This window comes from Hypanus sabinus, chromosome 3, assembly GCF_030144855.1.
Source record: "Hypanus sabinus isolate sHypSab1 chromosome 3, sHypSab1.hap1, whole genome shotgun sequence".
Classification (NCBI taxonomy): domain Eukaryota; kingdom Metazoa; phylum Chordata; class Chondrichthyes; order Myliobatiformes; family Dasyatidae; genus Hypanus; species Hypanus sabinus.
This window is the reverse complement of record NC_082708.1, coordinates 133,769,019-133,792,256: the sequence shown is the minus strand read 5'-3', so window position 1 is coordinate 133,792,256 and position 23,238 is coordinate 133,769,019. Positions and strand designations below refer to the sequence as shown.

General features: G+C 40.5%; 1 protein-coding gene across 11 annotated transcripts in view; it reads right to left on the bottom strand.

The window, feature by feature from the left end:
• LOC132391688 (ETS-related transcription factor Elf-2-like) overlaps positions 1 to 23,238 on the bottom strand; it is a 159,212-nt gene that overhangs the window by 18,422 nt on the left and 117,552 nt on the right. For all 11 annotated transcript variants that reach the window (XM_059965194.1, XM_059965193.1, XM_059965200.1 and 8 more), the window contains 2 exons: positions 7,048 to 7,221; positions 5,066 to 5,152 (listed from right to left, as the gene is read on the bottom strand). In XM_059965194.1, coding sequence (XP_059821177.1) covers positions 5,066 to 5,152; positions 7,048 to 7,221 — 261 coding nt within the window. The remainder of the gene's footprint in view (positions 1 to 5,065; positions 5,153 to 7,047; positions 7,222 to 23,238) is intronic.

The following is a 23,238-nucleotide window of genomic DNA, read 5'->3' as shown; positions in this document are numbered from 1 at the left end:
CAGACAGCAAAACTGTCTGTGCAGAATATGAATAATCAGAGCATCGCACACAAAATGCTGGAGGAACTCAGCAAGTCAGGCAGCATCTGGGAAATGAGTCAATGCTGTGTGCTGATACCTTCTTCAGGAATTTATCATGACTCTTGAGCAGATAACTGGCAAATAACATTCTCATTATATACCAGGCATTGACCATCTGCATCAGCTTAACCACTTACCCTTCCCTTTTCATGACATTACCAATCTTGAATTCCCCCCCCCCCCACCCAATTATCAGAATTTTGGAATTTACCACTGACCCAAAACATCCCTGAACAAGCTATATCAATGCCAGAAGCACAAGAATAGGTCAGAAGATTGGGTATTTTCCATAAGGTACAAGACAGAGGCAAGAAGGAACGTTCTACACTCATTTGTAGTGCAAATCAGACATCCTCTGAAAGCTTGGCAAAATCCAACAAGGAGATTGCTTAAATATTGCTTAAAAAATAAGCGTGGATTGATACCTGGAATTATGATGTTGTAGCTATTAGTGAAACATGGTTGCAGGAAGGGTGTGATTGGCAACTAAATATTCCTGGATTTAGTTGCTTCAGGTATGATAGAGTAGGAGGGGCCAGAGGAGGAGGTGTTGCATTGCTTGTCCGAGAAAATCTTATGGCAGTGCTTTGGAAGGATAGATTAGAGAGCTCCTCTAGAGAGGCTACTTGGGTGGATTTGAGGAATGGGAAAGGTGTAGTAACACTGATAGGAGTGTATTATAGGCCACCTAATGGGGAGCGTGAGTTGGAAGAGCAAATGTGTAAGGAGATAGCAGATATTTGTAGTAAACACAAGGTGGTGATTGTGGGAGATTTTAATTTTCCACACGTAGATTGGGAAGCTCATTCTGGAAAAGGACTGGATGGTTTAGAGTTTGTGAAATGTGTGCAGGATAGTTTTTTGCAACAATACATAGAAGTACCGATTAGAGATGGGGGAGTGTTGGATCTCCTGTTAGGGAATGCGATAGGTCAGCTGACAGATGTATGTGTTGGGGAGCACTTCAGGTCCAGTGATTACAATAGCATTAGCTTCAATATAATTATGGAAAAGGCCAGGACTGGACCTAGAGTTGAGATTTTTGATTGGAGAAAGGCTAACTTTGAGGAGATGCGAAGGGATTTAGAGAGAGTGGATTGGGTCAAGTTGTTTTATGGGAAGGATGTAATAGAGAAATGGAGGTCATTTAAGGGTGAAATTATGAGGGTACAGAATCTTTATGTTCCTGTTAGGTTGAAAGGAAAGGTTAAAGGTTTGAAAGCACCATGGTTTTCAAGGGATATTAGAAACTTGGTTCGGAAAAAGAGGGATGTCTACAATAGATATAGGCAGCATGGAGTAAAGGAATTGCTCGAGGAATATAAAGAATGTAAAAGGAATCTTAAGAAAGAGATTAGAAAAGCTAAAAGAAGATACAAGGTTGGTTTGGCAAATAAGGTGAAAGTAAATTCAAAAGGTTTCTACAGTTATATTAAAAGCAAGAGGATAGTGAGTGATAAAATTGGTCCCTTAGAGAATCAGGGTGGTCAGCTATGTGTGGAGCCGAGGGAGATGGGAGAGATTTTGAACGATTTCTTCTCTTCGGTATTCACTAAGGAGGATATTGAATTGTGTAAGGTGTGGGAAACAAGTAAGGAATTTATGGAACCTATGACAATTAAAGAGGTGGAAGTACTGGCGCTTTTAAGAAATTTAAAAGTGGATAAATCTCCGTGTCCTGACAGGATATTCCCTAGGACCTTGAGGGAAGTTTGTGCAGAGATAGCAGGAGCTCTGACGGAGATCTTTCAGATGTCATTAGAAACGGGGATTGTGCCGGAGGATTGGCGTATTGCTCATGTGGTTCCATTGTTTAAAAAGGGTTCTAGAAGTAAGCCTAGCAATTATAGACCTGTCAGTTTGACATCAGTGGTGGGTAAATTAATGGAAAGTATTCTTAGAGATAGTATTTATAATTATCTGGATAGACAGGATCTGATTAGGAGTAGCCAGCATGGGTTTGTGCGTGGAAGGTCATGTTTGACAAACCTTATTGAATTTTTTGAAGAAGTTACGAGGAATGTTGACGAGGGTAAGGCAGTGGATGTAGTCTATATGGACTTCAGCAAGGCCTTTGACAAAGTTCCACATGGAAGGTTAGTTAAGAAGGTTCAGTCGTTAGGTATTAATGCTGGAGTAATAAAATGGATTCAACAGTGGCTAGATGGGAGATGCCAGAGAGTAGTGGTGGATAATTGTTTATCGGGATGGAGGCTGGTGACTAGGGTGCCTCAGGGATCTGTTTTGGGCCCAGTGTTGTTTGTAATATACATAAATGATCTGGATGATGGGGTGGTAAATTGGATTAGTAAGTATGCCGATGATACTAAGGTAGGAGGTGTTGTTGATAATGAGGTGGGTTTTCAAAGCTTGCAGGGAGATTTATGCCGGTTAGAAGAATGGGCTGAACATTGGCAGATGGAGTTTAATGCTGAGAAGTGTGAGGTTCTACATTTTGGCAGGAATAATCCAAATAGAACATACAGAGTAAATGGTAGGGCATTGAGGAATGCAGTGGAACAGAGAGATCTAGGAATAACAGTGCATAGTTCCCTGAAGGTGGAGTATCATGTAGATAGGGTGGTGAAGAAGGCTTTTGGAACGCTGGCCTTTATAAATCAGAGCATTGAGTACAGAAGTTGGGATGTAATGTTAAAATTGTACAAGGCATTGGTAAAGCCAAATTTGGAATATTGTGTACAGTTCTGGTCACCGAATTATAGGAAAGATATCAACAAATTAGAGAGAGTGCAGAGACGATTTATTAGGATGTTACCTGGGTTTCAGCACTTAAGTTACAGAGAAAGGTTGAACAAGTTAGGTCTCTATTCATTGGAGCGTAGAAGGTTGAGGGGGGATTTGATCGAGGTATTTAAAATTTTGAGAGGGATAGAGTTGACATGAATAGGCTGTTTCCATTGAGAGTAGGGGAGATTCAAATGAGACGACATGATTTGAGCGTTAGGGGGCAAAAGTTTAAGGGAAACACGAGGGGGTATTTCTTTACTCAGAGAGTGATAGCTGTGTGGAATGAGCTTCCTGTAGAAGTAGTAGAGGCCAGTTCAGTTGTGTCATTTAAGGTAAAATTGGATAGGTATATGGACAGGAAAGGAGTGGAGGGTTATGGGCTGAGTGCGGGTAGGTGGGACTAGGTGAGATTAAGAGTTTGGCACGGACTAAGAGGGCCGAGATGACCTGCTTCCATGCTGTGATTGTTATATGGTTATATTCACTCATTTCACCCAAGGAACAGCATGGCTGAAGTACCCACTGCCACTAAGGGCAGTGCCTCACACACCTGGCCTTCATTACCCAAAAAGAACTGGTCAGCAGGTACAAAGGATCACCACAGGCTTCCCTCTAAACCACTAACAACCTCACTTGGAAAGAATATCATCTCCCTATCACTGTCAGATGAGTAATAGAACAGTACAACACAGGAACAGGCCTCCATGTACAGTACGCACCAAACGTGATGCCAATCTAGGTAATCCTATCTATCTGGACAGTCTACATCCTTCTATTCCCTGCCTGTCCACGTGTTTGGCTAAATACCTCTTGTACCTGCCTCCACCAATTCCCATTTCATGTTCCAAGCACCAACCACTGCATATAAAACTTTATCTTGCAAATCTCCTTTAAACTCTTCCCCTCCCACCTCAAACCTATACCATCCAGTATTTACATTCCACCCTGGGAGAAACACAGATTTCTTCTGGTATCTTTCATAATTTTATATACAGTGGATTCCAGTTAATTGGAACCCATTGGGACCAGTACATTTTGGCCTGATTAAGCAATTGTCCCAATTAGCTGGTTTCACGGAAATAGATTAAAAAGTATTAATAAAAAAGACCAACTAATTTTCATTGAGTAACAAATTATGTACTTAAATGAAAAATATAATGAATTAGAACACTACCAATACTACTACAGAACTATAAAACTGTGGATTAGTTCCTAATAGTTATCCAGCGAGGAATTCATCTAGTGCACACTGCCATGTTCCACTGATTGACTGTAAATGAACAAAATTTGTGCAGACACCTAATGAAGATAATACTGTCTTCATACAATGCTTTTGACGACTGCACCCTCCAAATCTTCATTTTCATTGTAACATTCAAGATGATTGTTGATCATCAATCTTCAGATTCAAATTCTTCATAGTTGCTAACTTGCTGAAGTAGTAAAATCATTTCACTTTTCAGTCCCAGCCGTTTTTGGCATCTCCAAGCCTGAATGTTTGAAACCACAGTGAGCAACAGTTCTGAATTGTCTTGCTGCTTATATCTCACCAACTATCAGTAATAAAAATCACTGCTTTTTGACCACAAATGTAGGTACTTAAAAACACAAACGATGCTACTAAAACTGATTGTTCTAAGCATGGTTCAGTTTCACATGACTAACGTTAGTGACTGTTCCGCAACAGTCTCCCGTCCCAATTAAGTGGCACAGTGTCCCAAATAAACAAAGGGAATTCTGGCTATTTTCTCGATTTTTTTTGTTCTTTAAGAGTTGTCCCAAACGAGTGGCTGCCCTGATTAACCGAATGCCCAACTAACCGGATAACCATTTTGTATTTCCATCACATTTCCCCTCAGCCTCTGAGAAAATGATCTAAGTTTGTCCAGGGGCCTCAACCCAAAACATCAACTGTCCATTTCCCTCCATAGACGCAACCTGAACTGCTGAGTATTTCCAACTTTCTGTATGTTAATCAAAGTTTGTCCAACCCATGCTGATATTCTCCAAACCAGGCAACACCCTAATGAATCTCTTCTGGAGTGCAGAGACCCGAAATGCAAACAACCTTCCAATCTTAAGTTATATGCAGCTGCAACATGACTCCCCAACTTTAATACTCACTACCCCAACCGAAGAAGATAAGCATGCCTACTTTACCACCCTATCTGCATGTTGCCATTTTTAGGGAGCTGTTTTGTTAACGTGGGAATTTGCCATTGATAGCTACACTTACCTTTCCCTTCTCTAGCCTTCTTTTTCACAGACAGATCCGATGCACTATTAGGTAACCCAGACTGCTGGTTCTTTGGTTTTCGACCAGCTGTAAAACATATTGGAATGTCTACTTACTACAAATCGCACCAAGGCAATCTGGCCCCAGCTAAGTTAAACAGTTTAAATGCGTCAAAGGAAGAGAAAAGGGCTACGGAGTACCTTTATTTAAAAAACTATTTATTAGGTGATGTTCAACAAGAACAGACCATAGTAAAAGCTTGGTTGTATAGCACCATAATAACTGGCAAACTCCAGAAATCAGTGGCAAAAAGACAGCACCAAGGGATGCAGTAAAGGGGAAGGCAAAAACAGGCAGTGGTGGGGGGGGGGGGGGGTAGTGGTTTGATCTCAAGGGGGCAGCAGGGCTAAAATTGGTGTAATTTAAATATTTGATACATGCTATATAACAAACACATGAGATTCTTCAGATGCTGGAAATCCAGAGTAACACAAAATGCTGGCGGAACTCTCCTGATGAAGGGTCTCGGCCTGAATTGCCGGCTGTATACTCATTTCCGTAGGCACTGCCTGACCTGCTGAGTTCCTCCAGCATTTCCTGGGTGCTACATGCTAAATAGGCAAGCTTTTGTTGCACTGAATTCCCCCTGGCAATTCCTCCGTATCCAAAATTAATGTTGGCTTCAGAATTTTGTACAGTCACAGTAGTTAAAAATCAAATTTAGGTTCAAACAACCATTTATCTAACATGGCAAAATGAAACACTCATTTCAGAGCCTCTTAATTTTGAGCATCTTATTTTGTGGTGGGGGGGGGGGGGGGGAGACATGGTATCATAATGGTTAGCATAACACTATTAAGCACCAACAAACTGGGCTCAATTCCGCCATGGTCTGTAAGGAGTTTGAATGCTCTCCACATGATCGTGTAGGTTTCGTCCAGGTGCTCTGGTTTCCTCCCACATTCCAAAGACATACATGTTAATAGGTTAATTGGTCACATGGATGTAACTAGGTAGCATGGGCTCGTTGGCTGGTAGGGCCTGTTAACATGTTGTATCACTAAATTAAAAAAAAACATTTCTATTCCTTCCAGTGCTTTTTGTTCAGTCAAAAACAAAAATATTATTCACACAAATGAATGTGAATAGTCTTGATTCACCTCAGCCAACAGACTGAACCTCATGCATAACAATAATGGCAAACTACTGAACACTCAACTCCATTTTACAGCAGAGTAATTACGACCAATTGGTGTTTACGAGTCCACACCATTATCAGAGGCACTAATCAACCGAATTAGGAAACCCCTCCCTCTGCCTTACCCTCCCCAATCTAACAGGTAGATCCCAACTCTTAGGCTGGATGAAGCCAACACAAATAAAGAGAGTAAACTAGAAGTCCTCTGACCATCTCACCCAGTACATGGGAGAACAATGGATGGATTAGTAGTATGTTTTAATTAAAGCCAATCACATCACACTGAAACTCTAACCACCAAAAGAGTTATATTAAACAGCACTGTGATGGATGTTGATTCAATGATTAACAGCCCTTCATGGCATAAAGATTTAAAAGTTAAAAACACACTGTTTTTAGGAGCCTAGTGGGCAAGGCATCAGACTAGTAACCTGAAGGTCACTGGTTCGAGCCTCAGCTGAGGCAATGTGTTTGTGTCCTTGAGCAAGGCACTTAACAACACATTGCTCTGCGACGTCACTGGTGCCAAGCTGCATGGGTCCTAGTGCCCTTCCCTTGGACAACATTGGTGGCGTGGAGAGGGGAAGGCTTGCAGCTTGGGCAACTGCCGCTCTCCCATACAACCCTGCCCAGGTCCATGGTCTCTCGAGACCGACGGGTGCCACCACACACTTATAATGCATTTGTTGAATTTTATTTTATCCACAGTGAACAAGCACAATATTCTTCCCTCATTACAAAAATGCCATTTCCCTTATATGCAGAAAGGAGATAGATTTTATACCTTTCTTTTTTTTGGTTGGTTCAGGGGTTTCGAGTATCGGCACGGCAGGGGAAGTGTCCATGGGCTCTGGCTCCTCCGTCGACACTTCCACCACTGTTTCAGTAATCACATCAGGTCTCATTGCAGCGTGGACAAATTCTGGGGTCGACACACAGGGTGGCACAAATACCTGGACTATATAAAAGGCAAAAAAAAACAGACATGCACAATTAATTTTCATAAAATGCACACTTCACCATTTACTTCCTACTTGTAACTGTTCAAATATATAACTCCAACATTCACTTTAAAAGCTCATTACACAATAGTACAAAGTGCCTTCCATTTTGCATCCAATTTAATAAAATTACAGCTTCAACAATTGTCATTTCAACTAGTTATCCAATTATCTGTTCCAAAATGGGCTCACTTTAGGAAAAGTGGTCTCCGTCACACACCTTCACAACAAATACGAGCTGTTTCAGGTGGATAATGAGAGTAAATAGAATCACACAATTTTATCGCCCTCAAATCTTTACATGAGAAGTAGAATCAAGCAAAAACATGACAAAAATAGTGCGACCCCATCTTGAAAGAGTAGGAATAGCAACAAAGAACATATATCAAAATCAAATCAATTGAACAAATCAGAAGGAAATTGGCAATTTTGTTTGGTCAAGTGGAGCTGTGAGATTTTGTGGACTTTGTGTAGATTACTGGACAGACTCAAGAATCCAAGAGGCTGGTTACACTGAATGTGTAATGAATGACAACCCTTGACAGTCAGTGAGAATTACTGTCTGCTAATTTAGGTAGTGTGCTTTGGACCTGCACACAACTATAAAAGGTTTGCTTTTGCTGCTATGAAAGAAGACAGAAGTGCTGGAAACGTTCAGCAGGTCAGGCAGCATATACGCAGAGGGAAATTGACTGAAAAGATCATTAACTTGAAATAGCCCAGAAATCTGTTGAGTACTTCTAGCAATTTTCTAGTTTTACTAGATTTTCAGCACCTACTTTTTCCTTCATCTTTGATCACACTTGGTGTTCAGCCTCACAAAGACTAACTAAACATTTGCAAAAGGAGAAAGAATACATGAAAAAATGAGAACAATCAGAGAAACTATCCGTGAAAGTTGAGAAAAGAGAATTTTGTATTTCTATGGAGTTCACTGTATACTCAGGAAAGGACAAACCACAGAAGTCTGAAATCCTGTGGCTTCTGCATATAGATGAACACACATAGTGCTTCAGAGATTGATACAAAGAATGACCAGCTCATATTACATGTCACCACTGGTTATGGGATGAATACTGATAGAAACACCAACATGAACTCTGCCCTTAAATAAAAAGCATTGAGAAATTTTATCAACTGCCTGATCAAGGAATTGTGGTTTCATCTCAAAGGGCCACATCAACCAAACATGGACCCTGTTCCCCAAACAAAAGGATGCCTTCAGTAGCATGCTCCAAACATGGAAGGCCTGTCCAGATGTTATTTGTGTGTTATATTACTCTGTAAACAGAGCTTAAAAAAAATTCACCTCCAAAATGCAACCCACAGAAACAGATACAAAATCAATTTTAAAAGCAGAATGAATCCTAACATGTCTGCAGAAAGTGTTCCACTGGCTCAGAAAATAAACCTTAAAATGGTCAAACTTTTCTTACTTGCACAGCTTTTCCCAGTTTAAACTTAATGGACCTGAAAGTTTGGAAAGGGTTGTGGTCCTCACTGCTGCCCACTCGCTTCCTAAATGATAACACTTACACATTAATGCAACACTAAATTTAAAGTCTGCATGACCTTACACTCTCATGGCATATTGCTGTGTAACATCAGAACAGCCCATGGGTGCAAAAGTAGGAACTTTACTACTGTAGTTTATGAACTTAAAAGTAATATCTTCACCTGTTAAACAGGCAATACAGTGGACTCTAATTAACTGGGCCATCAGTGGGCACCCACTTACTTGAAACAAAAACTAATTGAGAAAATTGAAGGGATTACCTTCATTTATTTGGGACAATGACACTTAATTGGGACAGGTGACTGTTGCCAAACAGGTTCTAAACAGTGTCAGCCGCACACAATTTTGTGCCATTAGATGTCATACTGCGCTTTGAGCAAACAGTTCTTAAATAGAGTCAATTGGGTGTGTTCTGTTCAAAAAGCAGTGATTATTGTCACTGATAGTTGGCAAAAAAAAAGCAGTAAGGCGATGCTAAACTGTTTAGCTCACTGTGGTTTCAAGCATTCAGTATTAGAGATGCCAGAAATGATCGGGAATAAAAATGAAATGATTTCATCCTTCAAGTTAGGAACTGCAAAGAATTTGAAGGTATCAACAATCATCTTGAATCTTGTAAAGAAAATGAAGATTTGGAAATGCATTCGTCGATAGCGTTGACTGAAATCAGTCCATCACTGATTTTGTTCATTTCATACATTAAGTAAACTTATTTGATAACTAATAGGAACTAATATACAATTTGTTCTGTATTTTATTTAACTACATAATTTGTTACTCAATTAAATGGCGGTTTTTAAACATTTTTTTTTAACTATTTTCATCAAACTTCTGCTAATTGGGCAGCTACTTAATTGGGCCAAAAGTACAGGTCCCAATGTGTTCTGATTAATTGGTTAGTTGTATTTAATTAGAAAGTAGTCAATGAAAAAACTTCCAATCCATCTACTCTTCTTTAGTACCCCTTCCCACATCCCCCTTCATCTCTCCCTTGCCTAGCAATAAACCCAAAAGAGCTTCTTACACAGACCAACCTGCTTCAGTTCCTACAATTTAACTGAGAGATGACACAACCCATTTGGATTCATTGTGTGATGCAGGTTAGGGACCACTCTCAGAGTTAAATTATTGTACTCAATAACTCTTGAGTACATCCCAGTACTAAAATTTCAATATAAATGATCCACCACTTAAAACGCGACTAACTCAAACCATCAAAATAAGTTATTTATTTGACACCAATTATCTTTTCTTATGACAATTAAAATTTTAAGTGAGATCAGAAGGTTGTTGGTAGTATGTAGCCAGTCACAACAAAACAACAGGGATGTGCACATTTGTTTGAAACATTAAACAAAGCTCACATGATTTAGGAGACAGATTCAAGAGGAACAGAGACCTTAGCCAGTATTTCACACTTGCTCAACCAACACTTGCATAAACAATTAAATGGTCACTGATGATAGCAGCATTTTCCTGGGGCAAAAAGTTAAGATCATTTTCAAACATACAACAGTGAATAAAGTACAAAGTGACTTGGCACATTGTGAGGAATAAAAAGCTATAGAAATGTAATTTCTTACTTTCCCTAGAGGTTTTTCCTCAAGAAAAAAGGTTGCAAACAGAATCAGAATCAGGTTTAATATCACTGGTTGCTCTGCTATGGCAGTACATTGCAATGTATAATAAAAATTATAAATTAGGACAAGCTTACTGTAGAAAAAGAGCAAAAATCAGTGAGGTAGTATTCATGGGTTCATTGTCCATGCATACATCTGCTGGAGAAGGTCTCTCTGAAATGTTGAATGTGTTTTCAAGCTCCTGTACCTTCTCCTTGAAGAGTTCAATGAGAAGAGGGTATGTCAAGGATGATGGGGGTCCTTTTTGAGGCATTGCCTTGTGAAGGTGTCTTCAATGCTGGGGAGGCTAGTGCCCATGCTGGAGATAGCAGAGGTTACAACCAGTTAGAATGCTCTCCATGGTACACCTCTAGCATGAGTTTTTGGTGATATAAAATGTCTCAAACTCCTAATGAAATATAGCCACTATCATGCCTTCTTTGTAATTGCATCAATGTGTGGGGCCGAGAATAAATCTTTAGAGATGCAAGCACCCAGTAACCTGAAACTGCTCACCCTTTCCACTGCTGATCCAGTGATGAAGACTGATGCGTGTACCCTTAATTTCCCCTTCTCGAAGTTCACAATCAATTCCTTGGTCTTGGTGCAGAGTGCAAGTTTCTTATTGCAACAGCACTCAACCACCTGATCTATCTTGCTCCTGTATGCCCTCTCGTCATCATCTGAAATTCTGCCAATATAAATTTGCATCACTGGCAAATTTATAGTTGGCAGAATTTCAGATGGTGATGTCATAATACTCAAAAGTAGCTCTCTGCTCTCAAATAAAATACACATGAACATAATAAATTGACAATTAAAAGCAAAATTTTAGAAGTTACCCTTCAATACCTCTCTCAATCTGTTATGTCTTCCTGTCCTAACCTGGTCTCATCTCTAACACAAGAGTGGTCAAAGTTACTCCTGCACAATGGCTTCTCTTTCCTTGTCTCAGGGGAAGCTCAAAATATTCCTGCTAAGTTTCATTACTGATAAAACACAGTATGTAAAAGGTAATGAGAGCTGTGGGAAGGAAAGGTTCCTCATGAGGAACTGACTCCCTAACCATGAAGCTGATGTCAGATTTGATACCGCCTGAAATTTAACCACACTATAATAAAAAATAATCTGTAGTAATGCCATGATTATCAAATGCCCTGTACGAAAATGATTCTCAAGAACATACCGTGCTGTTTCTCCAAGTAAAAGTAAATATAATAAACATAGAAGTTTTGACACAATTTCCCAATTGCTCATTTTAACTGTGAGAAAACTCTATAAAGTGAGGATCTAGAGTTCTGATTCATGAAGTTGAAAAAAAATGATCCTAATGTATGCAGACAAATGTTTGTGCCTGCTGGCTTGTTGGGCTATAATGCGATCAGTAGAGTTCAAGTCCAGAGACGCTCTCCTTAAGCTGTATAACGTGCTCGTGAGGCCACACCTTGAGTATTGTGTACAACCGTAGTCTCCGTATTTTGTGTGGGATGTGAGGCACTGGAGAGAGTCCAGAGAAAGGTGACTAGACTCATTCCAGGTCTGCAGGGTATGAGCTATAAAAAAAGATTGTAAGAATTATACCTTTTTTGCCTAAGCAAACTTAGAATGAGAGGAGACATGATAGAAGTGTTCAAAGTCATTGAGGATATGACTAAAGTGGATGGCAGCTGCTACTTCAAATTTAACCCATCAATGAGGACGCGGGGCCATAGGTGGAGACTGGTTAAGGAGAGGTTTCAGACTCACATCAGGAAGCCTTTCTTTACACAGCAAGCTGTGGACACATAGAACAATTACCTAGTTCTGTAGTTGAGAGTCGTACCTTACAGACATTCAAATCTAAACTTGATAAATATTTCAACACACTGTGTGAATAGGAACTTGGCAATCTTTGTTGGGCCGAATGGCCTGTTCTTGTCAAAAACTTTCTAATGTTCTAAAGGAGCCGAAACAGGGGAAATAGAACCGTGGAATGTCATATTGGAACATATTGAGCATTTTAACCATCTATTTCACCCTCCCAAAATCTTTATCTCAGTGTTTTCTCTGGAGTGTCGGAGGCTGAGGGGTGACCTGAGGGAAGTATTTAAAATTATGGGGGGCATACTTAGATAGAGTCAGAGTTGGGTTTTTTTCCCAGATTGGAAATGTCAAATACTAGAGGGCACAAGTTTCGGGTGAGAAGGTAAGGCTTTAAGGAGTTTCATATAGAGTGTGGTGTGTGCCTGGAAAATGCAACCAGGAGAAATAGTAGAAGCAGATACAATCACTATGGCTAAAAGGCACTTAGATAGACACATGAACAGGCAGCGGATGGAAAGACAAAACCCACATACAGGAAGATGTGGAGTTTAAATTGGCATCATAGTCAGTACACACATCATGTGCCAAAGGGCCCACTGCTGTGCTGTACTGTGCTCTATTGCTAGCCAATGTCACGGTTAGTCGCTCTTAGAATGCAAAATTGTTTTAACACTCAAATGTAAATGAGAAGGAATTACTTGAGAAAATAATTTAGTATTCAGTGCAAGAATGGCTTCAGACATGACTGGGTTAGAAAAACTCATCTGGGAAGCCACAGCTCCAAACAAACTGTAGATTCGCTATATTTACCAGAGACGAGTCTTTTAGCTGTTATATATTGGAATGGAAATTTTTAGGTGTCAAACACGCTCGGTTTTGTGCTGTTAACATTTGATTATCCACCAGATGGCCCCACATGAGGATTTCCCATCGTAAAAAGAGCAGCTAGAAGCTGGCTTGCTTCCAAGCCTGCCAGCAACCCACCGCATTTAAACAGCTTATGGCCTTCTAAGTCTCAGGAAGCAGTCTGCATTCCAAACACCCTCGACAAATCGAGGGTGGATAAACGTTTATATACATAACGTTTTCTCTTTTCTTTAAAAACAAATGCATCTGACCTCCACGTCCCAAACTCCATTGCCTCTTCTTCACATTCTGGCTTCAAACCCTGACTGCAATCAATCCTAACAGTTTTGACGACATTTCTCAAAATTAAGCAATACCTAAACTGCTGGAAACCAGACAAAAAATACTAACGTACGCTGGAAAAAAAATTAATCTCCACATATGTTAACTTCTATTACTGTAGTACCTTACTGAAGCAAACATGGGTTTCAGTCACATAAATATCTATTAATATCCTTGCTTACTGTGAAAGGCTTAGAGAAGTACAACATAGAAATAGGCCTTTCAGCCCAAAATACTAAAATGTCTATCTACAGTAATCCTGTTCTCCTGCATTTGGCACCTATCCTTCTATTTCCATAAGATAATAGGACATAGGAGCACAAATACACCATTCAGCCCATCAAGTCTGCTCTGTCATTCCATCACGGCTGATTTATTTTCCCTCTCATCCCTATTCACATGGCATCTCTCTGGAACCTTTGACGCCCTTACAAATCAAGAACCTATCAACCTCTTCTTTAAACATATTCAGCAATATGGTTTCCACAGAAATCTGTGGTAATGAATTCTACAATTCATCACCCTCTGGCTAAAGAAGTTCCTCATCTTTGTTTGAAAAGGACATCCTTCTATCCTGAGGTTGGTCACTTTGGTCCCAGACTCTCCCACCATTGGAAACATCCTCTCCACATCCACTACATCCTAACCTTTGTATATTCAGATTCAATGACACAGGGCCTGATTATGGATAGTCAATAAGGCTTTACATGTGGTAGGTTATGTTTTTTTTTGAGGGGGTTCGCAAGGAGGTTGACGAAGGAAAGGCAGTGGACGCTGTTTACATGGGCTTTAGCAAGGGCTCTGACAAAGTCCTCTGTGGGAGCCTGGTCCAAAGGTTAACTCACTTGGTATTCATAATGAAGTGGCTAATTGATTTCAATAGTGCCTTACTGGGAGAAGCCAGAGAGCAGTAGTAAATGGCTGTCTCTCTGACTGGATGCTTGTGACTACTGGTGTGCCACAGAGAACGGTGCTGGGGCCATTGCTGTTTATCATCCACATTAATAATTCAGATGATAATGTGGTCAACTGAATCAATAAATTTGTGCAAGATTAATGGGGGGGGGGGGCATATGGAAGCAGTGAAGGCTATTAAAACTTGTAAAGTGATCTTGACCATCTGGGAGCACAGGCTAAAATAATGGCAGATAAAAGTGTGAGATGTTGCACTCTGGGAGGACAAACCAGGTTGCACATATAATAAAAAAGAAAATTTTAATGCAAACAGTTGATAAATCAATGTGAAATTTGAAGTTTGTTGCCTGAAAGCTTCTCAATATCGGGTGTCAGACTTGCTGATGCCAAGAGCAAGACATTATCCAGATGGGCATCAGTCAATCTTGTTCTCAAATGGTTCTTGGTGTGCTTCATTTTTGAAAATAATTGTTCACACAGATAAGTGGAGCCAAACAATGATGCCATCTTTTTGGCATGGTCCACTAAGTTAGGATACTTCCCAATAATCTTCGACACATTAAGTTTCATTTCTGACTTTATTTTCAACAAAGCTTCAAAGACGTCTGCTCCAGTAACCGTGTCTTTCATAGGAATTAACTGAATACACTTTTCAAAAACTTGAAAAGTTGAGGTCACTCCTCGCACAAACACTGCAAGTTGAGCAGTGTCTCTCAAGTCTGTGCTCTCAGTAAGTGCAACTGAAAAATATTGCAAATCGTTGCAGGCATCCTTTAAACAACTTTTAACATCTGTTGACATTTCTTCAACTTGCCGTGTGATCGTTGTTGCTGACAGGCTGATAGATGCAAATAAAGATTTCTTTTCAGGACAAACAATATCCACTACTGCCAGTAAACATTGTTTGACAAACTCTCCATTTGTAAAAGGCTTCATCTTTTCTGCAATATGTTTTGAGACTTCGCAGCTGGCACGGGTATTTCTTTCATTTTCACTGCTTTTCTTGGCATAAGAATGACATTTGTTTTCCAAAACTAGCCTTCTTTCGCTCTACTTCATCTTTCCTTGCTTGCCCAGTAAACTCGTTAAAATTTCCACTATGGCGGGTCTCGTAATGTTGCCTGATATTTGCCACCTTCTTCACAGCAACATTTTCTAGGCAAATGAGACAAACTGGTTTCCCAGCTTGCTCGGTGAAGAAATAATCTAGTGTCCAAGTGTCTTGGAAATTTCAGCACTCAGTGTCTACCTTCCTGCGTTTTGCATTCATTGCCATTGGAATTTTTCTTCGATTTTATTTCGAAACATAAATTATTCAACAATTATCGTAGTACATGAAAATATCTCGATATTTAGTATGGATTTCTTGTTATAACACAGTGATGCTGTTTCTGTTTACAAATTTGAACGATCCCACCTGAAAACCTGCGCATGCTAAGGTAGTCTGCCTTCCCGTCATCCGTATATACCAGGTGTTTGGTGTGGAACAAAATGGAACCTGGGGCCAGTGTAACAAGATGCCATGCACGTCCATCAATGTGGTCACGTGAAGCACTCAAAGGAAAAAAAAATTTGCTCGCGGGCTGGATTAGCATAGTATCCCAATACTTGTTCAGTCCGCAGACCATAGGTTGCCTACCCCTGAATCCACAACCATAATGTATACCACCTACATAGGTGATGAGTGGAATAGGTAAAGAGTGAGCAGAAGAAGGAGGAATCTGAGAGCAGAAAACAGTCGAGCATGGGAGAAAGGAAAAGAGGAGGGGCACCAGAGGGAGGGGATGAGCAGATGAGGAAAAGGGGTAAGAGGGGAGCCAGAATGGGGACTGGAGGGGGAGAGAAATTACTGAAAGTTGGAGAAATTGATGTCCATGCCTTTAGGATGGAGGGTACTCAGATGGAATCTTCCAACCTGAGAGTCGCCTCATCCTGACACCTGAGAAGGTGACCTGTCAAAATGGGAATGGGAAATCAAATTGAAATGGGTGGCTACTGGGAAATCCTGCCTTTTGTGGTGGACAGAGCACAGGTACTTGATAAAGCAACCCACAATTTACATCGCGTCTCCCCAATGTAGAGTCGCGGGTCAAGTGTCGCCTCATCTAGAATGATTATTTGGTGTCCTGAATGGTGGCGAGGGAGCAGGTGTCAGGGCAGGTGTCGAATCTTTCTCACTTGCAGGGAGGAATGCCAGGAGAGAGATCAATGGGGAGGGACGAGTGGACAGGAGAGTCACAAAGAGCACAATCACTGTGGCAGAGAGTGGTAGTGGGGGGGGGGGGAAGGAGGGGAGATGTGCTTGTTGAAGATGGAAGAATAATGAGCTGCAAACGGAGGCTCATGAGGTGGTAGGCAAGAACAAAGGAACCCTATCCTTGTTATGCCGGCAGGAGGATGAGGTAAAGATGGATATGTGGAAAGTGGAGAAGTGGGTGAGGGCAGTACTGATCATTTTGAAGAGGAAATCCCAATCTCTGAAGGAAGACATCTCAGATGTTCTGTAATGGAAAGCCTCATCCTGGAAACTGATGCGGAGGAGAGGGAGGAACTGAGAAAAGGGAATAGTTTGACAGCATGGGAAGAGGTATAGTCATAATAGCTGTGAAAGTCATAATAGAAAGATTATCAGCAGATATTCTGTCTCCACAGATGGATTCAAAGAAATCAAAAAAGGGGAGAAAGGATTAACAACAACTTCTCCTCTAGAATCTCCATCAGCACAGATGCACCACAAGGGTATGTGCTTAGCTCCCTGCTAACGATTGTGTGACTCTCAGCTCCAATGCCCCTGCTAATTTCACCACTGTTGTTGGCCAAATCACAGGTGTTGATGAACTGGCGGATGGAAGGAAGATTGTAAACCTAGGTTGAATGACACCACAACAATAGCCTCACACTTAATGCCAGCAAAACCAAAGAGCTGATTAATGACCACAGGAAGAAGAAGCCAGTCCTCATTAGAGGATCAGAGGTGGACAGGGTCAGTAACTTTAAAATCCTTGGTGTATCATAATCAGAGGATAAGCTTGGAACTAATACATAAGTGCCAACACAAAGAGGTATGACAACACATTAACTTCCTTAGAAGTTTACATAAACTCTGCATGTTATCTAAAACTTTGACGACATCTACAGATGAACAGTGGAGAGTATCCCAATTGCTTTCATCATGGCCTGGTATGGAAATACCAATGCCTAGCAACAAAACTGTCAATAAAAAGTCATGGATACAGTCCAGTCCATCACAGGCAAAACCATTGACTACACTTATATGGTGCACTGTCGCACTGTCTTTATGCATAGTTCTTCCATAAATTCTATTGCATTTTGTCACCTTCCTGTAAATACCTGCAAGAAAATGAATCTCAAGGTAGCATATTGTAATATATACACATATTGATAATCAAGTTCAAGTTTACTGTCATCTGATTATACATATATACCAAAGCAACATCCTCCAGGCCATAGTGCATCCACAAAACATATCACACACAGCACATGAACAAAATATTATCACAAATAAGTTAATAAAATTCAAGATTCATGTAGTGCTGAGATCTTGGTGGTGGCAAGGTATTTGTTAGTCTCACAACCTGAGGAAAGAAGTTGTTACCCAGTCACACAAGTCCTAGTCCTGATGCTTCTGTACCTCCTTTCTGACCGTAATGGGTCAGAGATTGTGGTAGCAATCTGCCGCTTCACTCCCCATTAATGTCAGAAATTGGAGGGGCGGGGGGAAGGCCCTGGTGTCCTTTCAGTGGTTTGTAACTATCCTCTGTAGGGTCTTACACCCCGACTCTGAGAGGTGTCAAGTGATAGTGATCTGCTTTCCTTGAGGTAAGAGCCCCCAATGCTGTTAGGGAAGGAGTTGAAGGGTTTTGACCCAGTGAGGGTGAACAAAGGGCAATATATTTCAAAGTCAACATGGTGCATGGCTCCAAGGGCAACTTCTAGATAGTGACATGCCTCCGCTTTTGTTGTCATTGTCCTTCTACCTGGCCATTTGTATGGAGGGCCTTAGCTGTGCATCATATACTGTACAGTGCCTATAAGAAGTTGAAAAGTATTCCACCTCACCCGGAAGTTTTCATGTTTTATTGTTTTACAACATTGAATCACAGTGGATTTAATTTGAAGCTTTTGACACTGATCAACAGAAAATGACTCTTTCATGTCAAAGTGAAAACAAATCTCCACAAAGTGATCTAAATTAATTGCAAATACAAAATGCAAAATAATTGATTGCAGAAATACTCACCTGCTTTAATATGACACACCAAATCATCACTGCTGCAGCCAATTGGTTTTAGAAGTCACATAATTAGTTAGAGATCACTAAGGTGTTTCAATTTTATTGTAGTAAAAATACACCTGTATCTGGAAGGTCCAACTGCTGGCGAGTCAGTATCCTGGCAAAAACTACACCACGAAGACAAAAGAACAGTCCAAGCAACTCCACGAAAAAGTTATTGGAAAAATACAAGTCAGTAGATAGATACAAGAAAATTTCCAAGTATCTCGGAGGTACAGTTAATGTCAATCATCACAACTTTATGGGAATGTGGCAAAGAGAATGCCACTGTTGAAAGAAAAAAACTCACATGAAATCTCCACTAGAGTTTGCCAGAAGTTACGTGGGAGTCTCAAAAGTCAACTGGAGGAAGGTTCTATGGTCGAATGAAACCAAAATTGAGCTTTTTGGCCATCAGACTAAACACTAAGTTTGGCAAAAACCTAACAGCTCATATCATCAAAAACACACCAATCCTATTGAGAAGCTTGGTGAAGGCTGCATCAAGCTGTGGGGATACTTCACTGTACCAGGCCCTGGAAGGCTTGTGAAGGTAAAGGATAAAGTGAATGCAGCATTCAGGGAAATCCTGGAGGAAAACCTGATGCAGTTTGCAAAAGGTCTGCAACTTGGGAGATTTATTTTCCAGCTAGACAATGACCCCAAGCCAAAGCTACACACAAATGGCTTAAAAACAATGTTAACATCCTGGAGTGGCCGTCAAGAGTCCAGACCTCAATCCAATTGAGAATTTGTGGCTGGACTTGGAAAGAGCCGTTCCCCCACCATCCCCATGCAATCTGACAGAGCCTGAGCAGTTTGTAAAGAAGAATGGGGAAAAATTGCAGTGCTTCAGATGTGCAAAGCCGATAGAGACCCAGCCACAAAGACTCAAGGTGGTAATTGCTGTCAAAGGTGTATCTACTAAATACTGATTTGAAGGGGGTGAGTAATTATGAAATCAATTATTTTGTGTTTAACAACTGTAATAAATTTAAGCCTGTTTGTAAAGACCTGTTTTCACTGACATTAAAAAATCTTTCTCTGTTGATCAGTGTCAAAAATGCCAAATTAAATCCATTGATACAATGTTGTAAAGCTAATCAAACATGAAAACTTCCAAGTGGGAGAGAATACTTCTATAGGCACTGTGTATCAAGGGATAAGGAGAACTGAGAGGTGCATTGAGTTTAGGTGTGTTCTTATTAAATGGTGGACAGGAAAGGGGTTCTGCGTGGCCTGATCTTATTTGTTTGGTCTTCCATCAGATATCATCATGATATGGAGGTCCATTCCTCTGGACTGTCACTGGGCAAGAACTTATAGCCAACACCTTCAGCACAGAATGCAGCAGTTCAATTCTCCAACCTGCCAAGGGCAATTCACAAATTAGTCTCAAATTCTAAGTCTGCCAACACCCACCTCATCCTGAAATGAACAGAAACAAAAGTGCAGTCACCCTCTTCTTCGGTTGTCCATCGGATTCCAATGACGACGTCCACTCCTTTAACGGTGAGGTCTTTGATGACTATACAGTCCTATCCCGGACCCACAAGTTCTATTGCAGGTGGGACATGTATATGTGGTAGTGGTGGTAATGATGACAACCATGGCTGCATTTCTCCTGGCTCTCTTCTGTCTTCTGATTGTTCTTTCTATCTCCAGAATATGAACCCTGTCCCTACACAGCTGTCACCAAGTATTAGTCAGCAGCAACATCCTCCAGGTCCTCAGGTCTGATCTTGCACTTCCTTAAATCATCCTTCATCTGATCCTTATAGCGCTTCTTTGGCCCACCAGCTGAGTGTCGACCATGATGTAGTTGGCCGTATAAACACTCTGTGGGGTAGCTGACATGAAGGCATCCTTATCATGTGCCCCAGCCACTGCAACTGACGCTGGGTGATCATGACCTCAATACTTCTGCAGTTGGTCTTTACAAGTATTTCAGTGTGAGGCACCCGCTCATGCCAAGTAATTCCCAGGATGCGCTGAAGGCGGCTTATGTGGAAGTGCTCCAAGAATTTGATGTGACGGCTGTATGTTACCCAAGCTTCACAGCTATAAAGAAGGGTGGTGACACAGACCGCTTGGTATACAGTGACCTTTGTGGAGGGACGAAGGCTCCTGTTCTGAAAGACTCTATGCTGAAGTCTCCCAAAGGCAGCTGATGCCTGTTTAATGCAGCGCTGGATGTCGTTGTCAATGCCGCTATCTTCAGAAAGCATGCTCCCCAATCACCCACAAAGCTGAAAACTTACAGAGTAAAATATAGGAAGTGATATGTTTCCTAAAGGCAAAGGCTTGTGTGTAGTTCTTCCATTGATTTTGATGTATTTCTTTGTTCTACTGTAAATGCCCACAAGAAAATGGAACTTGAGGTAGTATACAGTGACATACATATACTTAGATAAAAATTGCTGCTTCCAATTGTAAAAGTCAGACTTGAGAGTGGAATAAAATATCAATGTTTACATGTGGCATCGAACTTAGAGAAGGAGCACGTAAACACTAAAGCAATTTCCATGTGAACAAGTATGAGGTGGTTCATTTTTGGTGAGGAGGAATATAAGATTTAAAAATTCACAATTCCAAGCTGCAACGCCTGTTATACTGGTCATAAAAAGCACAAAGTACACGTTCACTCCTAGAAGTTAAAAAAGCAGAAGTTGCATTAAACTGATAGAGAACCTTGGTTAGACCACATTTACCCCAAGTACTGTGCAGATTACTTGACCCCGTATTTCAAGAGGAAGCGAAGACATGAGAAGTTGTAAAAGATTTACAAGGCTAAGATCAGAATGTAGAGGTTTCCACCACCAGAACTGAACAGTCTGGGACTCTCTTTCCTTGCAAAAGGAAGGCTAAGGAGTGCCTCAAAGAGGCCTTTTGTAAATATGAGCGGGTAACAATACGGAAAGCAAGGGAAACACTCAGGAGCTGGGTATGTTGAATACTGGGGTCATAAATAAAGACTGTCACTAATAAATCCAGTAAGGATTCAATAGAAACTTCATGGCCTAGAGAGTGGCCGGAACATGAAACTTGCTAATACATGTAGCATTGGAGTCAATTAGCGTAAATCTTTTTAAAGAGGAAGAAAAAGGATAGCATGCGCTGATAAGGCGCTACTAAACAGGATGAAAGGGGACACGTGTCGAGCATAAACATTGGCACAGATGCTTTTAACTCAATCACCACATACACATTCAGCTCAGAGCAATACTGCTTAAAGACTAGAGATCCTCAAATGTAACTACTAATAAAACTAGACATCCCAAAGTAACTGAACAGATAAAATTATTGTTGCAAAGACAGCTGCACATTTTTAATCTTTTCACTAACACTTTAAACAGCGGATTTAATTGACAAAAAGGCAAAAATTACTTGTTTTCAAAATCCTTTGACCAGACTGAACAAACCACAGGTACTAAATTAAATTGGTACACTTAACATGAGAACCACTACTTTCTTAAAACTTTGTGCAGATTCAGCATTTCATCAAATACTTTGACAAATTTCTACAGATACGCTCAACTGATTCTACAACCTACAGTCTTGTTTTCAAGTACTCTTTACAACTCATTATCTCAGTATTATTCTTTATGTGGTTTATCATCTTTTGTACATTGGTTGTCTGTCAGTCTTTATGTATAGATTTTTCCTCAAATTCTATTGTATTTCTTTCTTTTCCTGTAAATGTCTGAAAGAGATGAATCTTAAGATAGTATATATACCTACCTTGATAATAAATTTACTTTGAACTTTGAGTACTACCAAAGAATGTTCGATGAAGAGACCAATTTGGGTGATTTTCAGTATTGTCTGTGAACACTACTTCATGTCAATCATAGGAAGTGCACCTGCCTCTCAAGAGAAAATTGGACACATGAAATTATCTGCAGTGGGCTAACAAATATGGTTAGCATCAAGCTGCATGTGCTTGCTACTGTAAGGGATGCAGTCCACACTACTTCAGAGTTCAAGTAGGATCAATCTGCACTTACGAGCCTTCAAGATTCTTTATAATCACAAGGTAATGCCTTCTGCATCATGAAATGTCATGCTGGAAAGGGGAGGGGAGGGTCAGGACACAGAACAAGCCCTGATCACAAAGCAGCTTTATGAAGTATTTGTTTGCTCACTTTGCCCAGTCTAAGCTGAAATACAGATTTTGAATATCAAACATACTATTAGCTCTATTAAAAATAAAGAAAACTAAAACATTAAACACAACAGTTAAACAAATTTTCTTCAACATATAAAATCAACAACCAAATATAATCCTTCAGTACTCTTCTCCTCCATAGAAACAAATGAAAAACCAGTCCTAGAACCAGGCTGTTCAGTGCTAACACTTAGCTTTCCCAACCTGCACTCAGTAAAAAGTCCAAGGTAAAGTCCATTCATGAAAAAAAATCAAAACAAACAAGCAACTGAGATATTTTCCTGTAAAAACAAGTCTAAAAGTAGAGGGCAGAGGTTTTTGGTGAGAGGGAAAGAGTCAGAGGGAAAATGTGGGGCAAGGTTTTCCATAGAGGATGATTTGAGCTGCCAGACGAAATGGTGGAGGCAAGTACAATTACAATGGTTAAAAGATATTCAGATAGGTTTGTAGCTGGAAAAAGGTTGGAAGGAT